The sequence below is a fragment of the Olea europaea genome, chromosome 20 (assembly GCF_002742605.1).
Source record: "Olea europaea var. sylvestris chromosome 20, O_europaea_v1, whole genome shotgun sequence".
NCBI lineage: Eukaryota > Viridiplantae > Streptophyta > Magnoliopsida > Lamiales > Oleaceae > Olea > Olea europaea.
Genome location: NC_036256.1, coordinates 14,053,936 through 14,065,646, shown reverse-complemented (window position 1 = coordinate 14,065,646; position 11,711 = coordinate 14,053,936). Strand labels below are relative to the sequence as shown.

The window sequence follows — 11,711 nt, the reverse complement described above, 5'->3', positions numbered from 1 at the left end:
TTTATATAAGCAAAGAAGGAATGAACTCGTAATCCTAACGATATAAAGAAACAATAACGATATAAAAATATTTTCAAGGGACTTTCTAAATAAAAAATTATCTTTATTTTAAAAAGCTAATACTTTAAAAAAAAATAATCAAGAGTGGGTTTGACTCACTCTTTATTCTTAATTAACAATAATTACATTTAAAAAGCCACATATTTCAATATTCATCTTTTTAAACTATTTAAATCATATTTAAATTGATTGATCATTGACATATAATAAATTATGTTAAATAAAATATGGAGAATCCAATAAATGTTTCCGAAAAAATCAACATAAAAAATCAAAATAGAGAATACTGTTGGAGTGTTTAAAAAAATTAACTCTCTAGATTTAAGATGCTCCCTATAATGCAGGAGATGCTGGAAGGAAACAATAAAATTAAAAACCTAAAATAATAGCAAAAGCTAATATTTGACCCCTTCGCCATCCCAATTTTTTTAAAACCATCAAACTAGGAGCTATTTGGATTCCATTTTAATGGGAATTGGAGGAAATATGTATTTTGAATTAGTAATTTTTTAGAGAATGTGTGGTTAAGTAATAAGGAAAAGTTTTTAATTTATATGTAATATTATTTCAGTGAAAAATATGTGATTGAAAATAAGAGAGAAAAATATATTTTTGTAAAAATTGGAGCCCAAACAGCTCATTTTCAAACCATTGTTTATGAAATTTACAACTTTTATTAAAATCTATTTAAAATTGATTTATTTTTAATCAAAAATCAAATATAAACTAAGCCTTTGTTTGAGCCACATTCTTTAAAAAAAATATATTCTTAAACATTGTTTTGACATCATTTCAACTACACATTCTTCAATAAAATAATATTAAACAAAAATCTATTTTTTTAAAATTTTTTAACAACATATTTTTCATCAATACATTATTTAAAAATGTATTTTTATGACACAAATGGACTCAAACAAGGGCTAAGCAACTTGTATCCTATTTATAAGGATTCTCCTACATCAAAAAGGGAAGATTTATACAATACGGAGGTGAAAAAGTATGTTGGAGCCTTCCCATTTGCTAAAAATAGGTGATGTGCGTCATTGTTAGAACGTGTATCGAGAAAGTAAGCCCGAGACAACAAAGTTGAGCTTTGATTTCCATATTTTTAAAACTATTTTTTTTATGGGTAATTAGCACAAAAGGTTCTTAACGTTCAATGTTATTGTGTAAAACTTTTATACCTTTCATTTTTTGACATTTTCGTCCTTATTTCAACGTTTTTCATTACAGAAAATGTCATTTTCACTATTTTTTAAATGTAGGCATGTGTAGATGAAAGTGAGGACTTTTTGGTGATATGGTAGTCCAGCAGTTTGGATGGTAGTTTGCTGGAGTTTTTTAGCTTCTAAGGTGGTTGACCCATTTGGAAAAGAAGAGAAGAGAGTGAGGTTTTTTTTTTTTAATTTATATATTTTTAATATTTTAATAAGACATAATAGCAAAAAAAAAACCCATACCTTTGACACTTATTGTGGAAAATGTCCTTATATATATATATATTTTTTTTTTGCATTTTCATTCCTATTTCCACGTTTCATTGCGGAAAATATTATTTTCACCAATTTGAAACGTATGAACATTTTGCACAGTATAGGTCAAACGTATGAACATTTTGTGCTATTAAGCTTTTAATAATTATTTGAACTCATTTGTACTTTTTAAAACATTTAGGAGTAAGATTGTAATTTATTCTTTATTTTTCTTTTCTTTCTTTTTTTGTTTTATTTAAATGGGAGGGTATTTTGGTCATTTTACATTAAAAAAATGGTGAAAATGACGTTTTCTGAGATGAAACGTTGAAATAAGGGTGAAAATGTTAAAAAATGAAAAGTATGAACATTTTACACAATAACATTGAAAGATATCGACATTTTGTGCTAATTACCTATTTTTCTATCATTTTTAATTACACAATAATGTAATATTCTACGCATAAACTCTTTTTTTTTTTTTTGCGCTTTTTAACCACGTATTCTTGTAGAAAATACTATTCAAAACTAATTTCATTCTTTCATTCTTTACTTTTTTTTTCGTTTTTGGAAAAGAATGGCCACCAAATAGGGACTTATATTCATTTTAAGTATAAAAAAAAAAAAAAAAAAACTACTTTTGAGTTAAAAAAGTTACTTTTAAATTATTTACATGTTTTCAACCTTCATCGGCTTTGGCTTTGAAATATTATTTATTTCAAATTTGCATTTATGCCCTATTTTGGTCATATTAAAATTACAACTCATTTTTCTCTCTCTTTTTATCAAAAGCATATTTTTCAATAAAATAATATAACACGTGATCCCAACTCGTTTTCCTTTATTTCTTAACCACGCATTCTTCATAAATATAAAAAATAAAAAAAATCCCACCATTAAAACTTCAAATAATCAGGGTAATGGTTTTCAATAAATTTGCTCCAAAACATTTTAATGAGTGGTTTATCCAATTGGGACTTTTAAATACTTCTATGAATTTTTTAAGTGGGTGACTTTTGTGAATTTTATGGATTATTAAGTAACTTGTATGGGTTTGTTAAGAATTATTAAAATCTTCCATGGATTTCTTTTAACTTTGATTAACGATTTTAAGGATTTTTTCTCTTGCAAATTCACCACATACTTGAGAAACTATAATCCTTCTTACTATCTAATTAATATTTTCGAGAACCGTGATGTTCATATAATTTTATCGGTTAAAGTCACTAGCCATGGCCTAGTCATTCAATTTTGACTCAAATAAAATAATAATACCTTTTACATCAATTTCTAAGAATATAACCGATCATTTTTCACGAAATTAAAATAAATTCTAAGGACAAAAATTGTTCCAAAAAAAGAAAGAGAGGATAGATTGATTACATGAAATTCTTTTTGAATCAATTACATATAATTTCAATTCAAAAGTAATTATACGTATAGAATAATTAGAAATTAATTACAATAAATTAATTGAAGAGAAGTGAAAAAAAATTATAGAATTGAAATAAAAAAGAAAATTTTTTCGGCTCTAAAATTTCACAAATCTCAGAGAAATCTCAAAGTATATGAGAAATTTTCTTTGAAATTTGCTATTTATATTTTTACCAAAAAGTCCAATAAATAGAGAATTTTCTTAAAGTCGCGATTTATTTGAACACCTCATAATTTATAGAGACTTTTGAAAAATTTCGATTGAATACTCTATAACTTTTAGGGACTTTGAAAAGTCCTCAGACATCCCAATTGTATACACCTAAACTTTTAGAGAATTTTTAAAAGTTTCAAATACACCTCAACTATTTAAGCCCCTGTTTGGTAGGAATTAAAATCAGATTTTTAGTAAATTTTGATAAAAATTAATAAAATTTGTGATTGAAATGTTAAATTGATAAAATATGTGATTGAAATAAATTGTGGAATTTTACTTAAATTAAAATTTAGATTTTAATCGACACTAAGTGGAGACTTTATCTTCAAAATTACTTAAAAATTACAAACGAATACAGCCCCCTGGGCTTTAGCGAAACGTGCAACCAAATTTTCAAATATTTTTATTTTCTTCACTTTAGTCCTGAGCCCCGTCTTTCCTGTCTTCCTCACACACAAACCCTAGCTTTCGCAAAGCAGCAATCTGTGTTCGCTTAGCAACAATGCTTACAGGTGACATACCACCGAACCAGACTATATACATAAAGAACTTAAATGAGAAAGTCAAGAAAGAAGGTTATTTTTTTCACCGTTTTGCTATTTTAGCTTGTTATTTTACTCCATATTTTCATAGTTAGTGTTATAAAGTTTTAGAATTTTTATGAACGTAATTGGTCAGATATTTTTTATCAATACTTTGGTTAAGCTTTAGTTTCATATATTGTTTTTGGCTTTTATTCCCTGTAATGGGATTTCTCGCCTTCATTGCAATTTTACTGTCGGCGTTGTACCGGTAACTATGAGTGTTTATTTTTTTCGTTGTAAAGTTCTGGATTTTGGGCTGTGAAAGTTTTGTATCAAATCTTGGGGGGTAAAATGTTATATGTGTTCCTGGCTATTATAATTTAAAATTCATTACTTGGGGTTTGTATCAGCTTGAATGAGGTGCAACTGAAGCTTCTGGGTTTCGTGTATGACTTATGATTCTCAGGTGTAATTGCTATTTCATTTGATTAAGAATGATAATTTCTCCTTCCTGCATTTTCTCATCGAGTGGATAGAGTTTCATGTTTTTCCGGCACTTTTGTTTTAGATGTGGAATTGGCCTCTTGGATTCTCACACAAACCACCAAACTCTACTTAACTGCGAGATCCTATGACCAAAAAATACTGATCTAGAGCTCGAAGCCTTTTCTATTAAACTGAAGCAACATACTCCAAATGGCAGCAAAAAGTGCCTTTTTTTTTGTGCGCAGACTTTGCTAATTGTTTATCTCCATATAGAAAACACAATGGTAGGCCAACTTTTTAAGCCATATAGTTTATTTCCTATCCAAATTGGAGTGGAGTAATTAGGTCAACCTAAATTCGTATTTTACCCATCTAAATGATCAACTGAGACTATATAACCACTTCAACTCCCAAAGAAATGGATCCAGCCATACCCTGAAATTTGTTTCCCAACCTCCAGCAACCGATCTTAAACCTATATTAGTAGTGAATTAATGTCAGTGCTGAGGAATCCTTGCTGCCTTCAATATGAGCGTGGTTCAATTAATAATGCTTCAGGATACACTTCCAATATTAAGCAAAAGTTTCATGCAGTTGGATTTTTAAATCTCTAAGTTGCTCACTGTTATGGGTTCTCTTTTTTACGGCAATCATGCAAGCATGTCAGGGCAGTTTCCAGAGTTAGTTTCACATCAAAAAGTTTTCCTGACAAGGCACCAAAAGGGAGAGCTAATTGAAAAAAAAAATGTATCCGAGCAACAGGGAGGTGACCGTCTTCAAAACAGAATGAAAGTCATTTTTGTAGGCCCCTAGCATAATCATAAACAAAACCATAGCAATCTATTAAACATTTGAGGCAGATTGAGAATCTTGAACCAAATTATAAAAGTTCAAATTTCAAAAACAATAACCCTAAAGAAGATAGAAGAAAATCATCATAACTAAGCCATGAAAAATCCACCAAACAAATTCACACACAAACCTCAAACCAAGTAAACTTAAATGAATCATCTGTCGGGGCAACGCCTTTCTTGTGCAAGGCAGCAGTAGCATCAGCATCCATGACTACAGTACCACCAGCTTGCTGAGAAAATTAGATTTGCAAACCCAAAAAAATGTTAGCAAGCACCAGTCGCAGATTAAGAGCACGTTTGTCTTGATTTATAAATAAATTAAACTAACCCAAGCTTCTTTCTAAACTACTTTATCCCCAAAATTATTTAGTTATTCATAAAATTTTAAAACTTATCCAATAATCCTGTTAGTCTCATCTAAAGTTTGTAGGACCAAATATTTTAGCTTCATACATCAAGGATAACACTGGGTGAATAACTCCGGATATCGCTCCTGGGCCTCGTTCCCTATAAACTTGGAGTGTGACTATGCTAAATAAAAGATAAAAATGAAGAAACACAAATCCAGTTACCTTATTCTGCGCACTCCTTGATCTTTCCCTTGCCTTATCCATAGCTATATTGAAGCCTTCAATGTCAACAGCCAAGCCTCTTTCTTCTGCCATCAACTGTCAAAGAGAGATGTCAGTCAAACTATCATATAAGTTAGTATGCTTGCGTGTAAGTAATGATGATACATTCACCTGAGTTAGGTCCAATGGAAAGCCATAAGTATCCCATAAATCAAATGCATCCTGCAATCAAGTCATCTATGAGAGTAAGAAACAGAGAGAAACCAAATTGGCTCTTCAAAAACTATCTGATTCAGCCCCAATGACTCTTCACTAACAATTAGCCTATTACGGATAATTTTAACAACTATGGGTGTGAAAACACTCAAAAGTTCAATAATATGGAGCATAAGTATACACAGAATCTAGAATCTGCAATAAAATTTTGACAAGTTTGTCGAAAGGCAATTATTCAAAATACATATATTACATCATTAAAAAAATACTAAGCCCCTGTTTGGTAGGAATTAAAATCAGATTTTTAGTAAATTTTGATAAAAATTAATAAAATTTGTGATTGAAATGTTAAATTGATAAAATATGTGATTGAAATAAATTGTGGAATTTTACTTAAATTAAAATTTAGATTTTAATCGACACTAAGTGGAGACTTTATCTTCAAAATTACTTAAAAATTACAAACGAATACAGCCCCCTGGGCTTTAGCGAAACGTGCAACCAAATTTTCAAATATTTTTATTTTCTTCACTTTAGTCCTGAGCCCCGTCTTTCCTGTCTTCCTCACACACAAACCCTAGCTTTCGCAAAGCAGCAATCTGTGTTCGCTTAGCAACAATGCTTACAGGTGACATACCACCGAACCAGACTATATACATAAAGAACTTAAATGAGAAAGTCAAGAAAGAAGGTTATTTTTTTCACCGTTTTGCTATTTTAGCTTGTTATTTTACTCCATATTTTCATAGTTAGTGTTATAAAGTTTTAGAATTTTTATGAACGTAATTGGTCAGATATTTTTTATCAATACTTTGGTTAAGCTTTAGTTTCATATATTGTTTTTGGCTTTTATTCCCTGTAATGGGATTTCTCGCCTTCATTGCAATTTTACTGTCGGCGTTGTACCGGTAACTATGAGTGTTTATTTTTTTCGTTGTAAAGTTCTGGATTTTGGGCTGTGAAAGTTTTGTATCAAATCTTGGGGGGTAAAATGTTATATGTGTTCCTGGCTATTATAATTTAAAATTCATTACTTGGGGTTTGTATCAGCTTGAATGAGGTGCAACTGAAGCTTCTGGGTTTCGTGTATGACTTATGATTCTCAGGTGTAATTGCTATTTCATTTGATTAAGAATGATAATTTCTCCTTCCTGCATTTTCTCATCGAGTGGATAGAGTTTCATGTTTTTCCGGCACTTTTGTTTTAGATGTGGAATTGGCCTCTTGGAAGTTGTATTGGAAAACTCACTTTCAAAATCAGGATCATGATTTTCTGGTTTCCATCCCAAGGCCCAAAATTGGAAATTCCTTGCCGCCAAACACAATATCGGTAAACCATCATTCAGAAGCATAGCGATGGGGTAGCTTGAACTAATAGAAATTTCAATCTATCTGTCAAATTACTATTTATAAATAATGGTCTGATCCTTATGGTCACACATACAACTGATAAATTATCTTGTTTTACCGTGAGATCAAGCTAGTGTGAGGCCTTTCTGGAACATGACACAGGGTTCATGGAAATGAAATGTAATTTTGATAATAGCATTATATCATCTTCTTTAGATCATCTCTTACCATTTTGATTTTGCATTTTATTACCTTTGTGTGCTATTTTATGTTTTTATTCTTTATGCACAGGGCTCGAAGTTTTTTTAGATATGTTGGTATAAGTTCTATCGCATATGTATGCATGAAATGGATACATGTCTATTGTAAATTAACTTTTTTAGGAGGCAGATTCACATGCTTTAAATTAGAGCATTTTGTCAAGATGATAATTGCATTTATGTTTTTTTTTCTTCTTTATATTTGTGATTTAACCTTTTCCTTAAACCTTTTCCATCATCTCTTTCTAGAACCTCTTTCCTTTAATTATTTAGAAATTGCTATCTCTCTGGGCATTTAGTCAATTTAGAGATAGGTAAGTCTTCAAAATTGGTAGGCTTTCTTTCATCTTATAACATTTTAGACATGCTCGTGCTTGGTGGGTTTGGCATTCCCCTTTCTCACTTGTGACAATCTTGATAAGGATGTTTGATGTCTACTTTATTTGTTGCCCCAGCAGATCAAGTCAGTTGATGTCTGTTCCATATATCTAAGTGTAATGATTTTGAGGTTGATTTTCTTTCTTGTCTTTAATATGTTGTACAGAGTTGAAGAGATCTCTTTATGCCTTGTTCTCACAGTATGGGAGAATTGTGGACATTGTTGCACTGAAAACTCCCAAGCTTCGAGGACAGGCTTGGGTTGTATTTAGTGAAGTGACAGCTGCAAGCAATGCAGTGCGACAAATGCAAAACTTCCCATTTTATGATAAACCAATGGTGGGTACAATGAGTTGCACCATATCTATGCATGTACTGGATACATGTTTATTGTAAGTTAACTTTGTTAGGAGATAGTTCCACTTGCTATCTATATAAGTACGTCTGTTCTTCTTCCCTTTTCCCTCTTTGGGTTCTTGATACAAGTTAAAGAGAATTCATTGATTTTCCTGTTCATTGCTTGTTGTACAGTCTTTATTAACCTAAGGGTTTGTTTGAGCCTCATTTTTTTAGGAGAATAGATTTTGTAATAGTGATTTCTTGGAACATAAGTGGTTAAAATATAAGGAAAATTTTTGGGTTTACATGTAAAATTATTTTATTAAGAGAATGTGTGGTTGAAAATGAGTTAGATAAAAAATGAGTTTTTAAAGAATTGGGCTCGAATAGGGGCTAAAGGTGTTGATCATTTTCGATCGAATTCAAATTTCATTTCTATTATTCCATTTTGGTCTGCCTTCCGACCTATAAAAAAAAACCAGATGGGAAAGAAAAAGAGGATCCAGCCTGTTGGCCGAATTCTTTTCTCTGTGGAGAAACCATGTATTCATGTTTAATTCAGTATCTATATGAAATTAATTTTAGGTCTGTAGTTGGCATGATTAAAAATTTACTTGTCATTTTATTTGTTGCATTAGTACTTTGTGTGTTCGACTTCATATTATCGTCATTCCTTATGCTTCACTAGACTGATTCTGATGACACTTGCATACATGATACATGAAAGATTCAGTGTATAAAAGTCGCTTCTTTCTCAAAAAGATGCCAGCTGGATTCTTTACGTGGAGTTTGTGGCATGTTTTTTAATTATAATTTCATAAGCGTTTCTCCATGTTGTGCCTGCTTACTTCTGACTTCTCATTGTTGACATATATGTGCTCTGGAGTTACATTTCTTAGACTAAAATTTGTATTTATGAGTTTCTAATATTATTATTATTATTTATTTATTTATTTTTATTTTTTAATTTTCGTGATGGCAGCGAATACAATATTCCAAAACAAAATCAGATTGCATTGCTAAAGCAGAGGGTACCTATGACAAGAAAAAGAAGCAAGAGGAAAAAGGTCAAATTATCTCCATCTTACTCATTCTGTTCCTCCCTTTCTTCCTTTCTTTTAGTTATTCTTTTCAAAGGGGTGTGCATATTTTATATGTATAATGGTTCAGTTACCTGGTTATAAGGTTTTGAACATTTGATATTCATTTAACAAAAGTATACACATTAATATACATGCAAAATGACTCATTTGCCCCCATAAGACTTGGTAGTTTGATGCTGCTGATGACTTTTGAAGTGCTTGAAATTTTCGAGACCAGAGATAGGTATGATAAGACATTTTTGGTCAGTTCTTTAGATGTGGGACATTAATTCTGAGTCTAGTGGGCTATTCAAGCCCAGTGATCGCCAAAGAGAATCCGATTTGATGGCATTTGATGTACTTGAGGTTGCTTGAGACTCTCACAAATTTGGAAAGTTGATGCATGTGACAGCCCGAATTTTTGACTATTTGAGAGTTATTAAATAAAACTTAATTCTTTCATAAGAACTGAAATAAGAATATGAAATAATTTTATTTTTCTTCAATAAGTAAATAAATTTTGGCTTTATCATGTAGATGTGAAGAATGAGAGAAAGAAAATAATTCTAACATAACAACTAAATTTGAAATTCAAAGTTGTGTTTTAAACACAACTCAATTTATTAATCCTAGCCCCATTGGCATCTCCACGTTTACTGCCTCGAACCATTAATTGCCTGAAAGAGGGAATTATCATAGAGTGAAATTTATAAAATCTCAATAAGTACGCCATGAATTATTATTGTGTATAACTTAAAGGTGCATAATAATCATAATCAACATAATGGAGACATAATAATTTTACCGAACATAGGTGATAAGAATTCTTATGTGTAGCGCTACTAAACTCTGGTCCCCTTAACATAATCATAATCATATCATAACATATGAGACCCATAATAATTTTCTTGAAATTCATAACATAACAATAATTCAACATAAGCAGCGTACTTGCAGTGAAATTTGAAAGAAAGAGTAATAGAGACTTGATCCCTCTACAATTTCCACCTTGGCTTATGAATGTGTATGTGTGTATTATTTGGACTAAAAAAAATATACTAGTGAGTGGTAGTATGTGAATGTGAATAAGAGGATTAAATAGGACAAGATTAGGCATGCATCTTTAAGGAAAAATTCATGATGGTGTAATTTGCTCCTTGAAATTTGTGCAATGAGCAAGAATTTCTCTATCATTCCTACATTTATGCATTCACACTACACATTACCTTATGTTTGGTCAATCAAGCATAAATCAAGAATTTTCTATGTAAGTGTTTGACCAATAATTTAATCAAAAACATGTGGGAATTAGCACTTATGGTAAGTTTGCTACAAGATCTTAAAAGGTGGATTAACCCTCAAATGAGCCCTAAATTCTTTAATTTTGATAATTAGACCCGGAAATTCGGGTGCGGGTATTATAATGCATTTTTTTTCATTTTGAAGTATTTCTAGACACTTTCTTCATCATTTTGGGAAGTTTGAATCTGTTCTCCATTTCTTTTTTTGTCACAATATTTCGCCATATTTCTATGCTTGAAATTCAACATACCTTGTGTATACTTGAATAGTTTTACATGGGTGGCAAATGTGGTTACACTTTCCAACATAAAAACCATCACAATGACATTGCATTTTCTTGAAACTATGTTTCTCGGACTTTGGTTATGGGTCCAACGGGGTTATAGGTCTCAATGTCAGACATGCAAATTGTCATGCAATTAGAAAATGTCGACTTTGGATACGGGTAAGGGGCATATGTTTCATAACAAGTGTAAGCTACTTCTGTAATAAACAAAACTTGTTTACATAAATTTTGCAAGCATCAAGATAGAATATACATTATACCAATAGAAAATGATATCAGACAAGACATAAATTGTTCAATTAGTGAACTAGTGCTTGGGACATGTATGAAGCTTTGAGAGTTGCCATTTTTTAAAAGACGAACTCGTGTTGTGTGGATATGGGTACAAATCATTGACAGTATAGCCTTAAAATGAAGAAGAAATCCGCAATCAATGGAAAAATTGTCGTGCCTGTATGTGGACAGCTGTTTGTTTAAATTATGCTAATCAAATACATGTGATGTCTATGAATTTATCTTTTCCTGGAATATAGAGTAATAATCTACTAATTAGAAAAGTTTAGACGTTGCAGACTTGTGAAGCTCCAATTCTTTTACGAAATTTCTTTCTTTCCGGGGGTGTGCATTATACGTGTGCTGTTGAAGCTTTGGTGAAATTGTTCACTGAGACATATTGGTTTTGCCATCTCACTTTGCACATGTGATATATTAACTTAAAAATCTTATAATATATATATATTTTTGGCATCCAGTTGAAAGAAAGACACGTGGCAGAGAAGGTCCACAAACTACCACCAGTAATGGTCCTACAGCTGACACCAATGGAGGCCCACCTGTAAGTTCGCTGCATTTGATTTATCTCATTTACAACCCCCC

The 11,711-nt window shown here is 31.2% G+C and overlaps 1 protein-coding gene and 1 long non-coding RNA gene across 3 annotated transcripts in view; one reads left to right on the top strand and one right to left on the bottom strand.

The window, feature by feature from the left end:
- The first annotated feature begins 3,562 nt into the window (after positions 1–3,562).
- The window catches only part of LOC111369725 (U2 small nuclear ribonucleoprotein B''), a 9,985-nt gene continuing 1,836 nt past the window's right edge, over positions 3,563–11,711 (top strand). Inside the window, exons 1-4 of one of the 2 annotated variants that reach the window (XM_022991359.1) lie at positions 3,563–3,761; positions 7,993–8,165; positions 9,148–9,232; positions 11,588–11,670. In XM_022991359.1, coding sequence (XP_022847127.1) covers positions 3,689–3,761; positions 7,993–8,165; positions 9,148–9,232; positions 11,588–11,670 — 414 coding nt within the window. In that variant the 5' untranslated portion in view covers positions 3,563–3,688. Of the gene's footprint in view, positions 3,762–6,327; positions 6,530–7,992; positions 8,166–9,147; positions 9,233–11,587; positions 11,671–11,711 lie in introns of those variants that run through there. The other variant, XM_022991358.1, reaches the window with a different exon arrangement.
- Positions 5,149–5,869, bottom strand: LOC111369726. The gene is made up of 3 exons (XR_002698237.1): positions 5,794–5,869; positions 5,623–5,718; positions 5,149–5,280 (listed from the first exon to the last, which is right to left on the bottom strand). It is a non-coding gene; the product is annotated as an uncharacterized LOC111369726 (long non-coding RNA).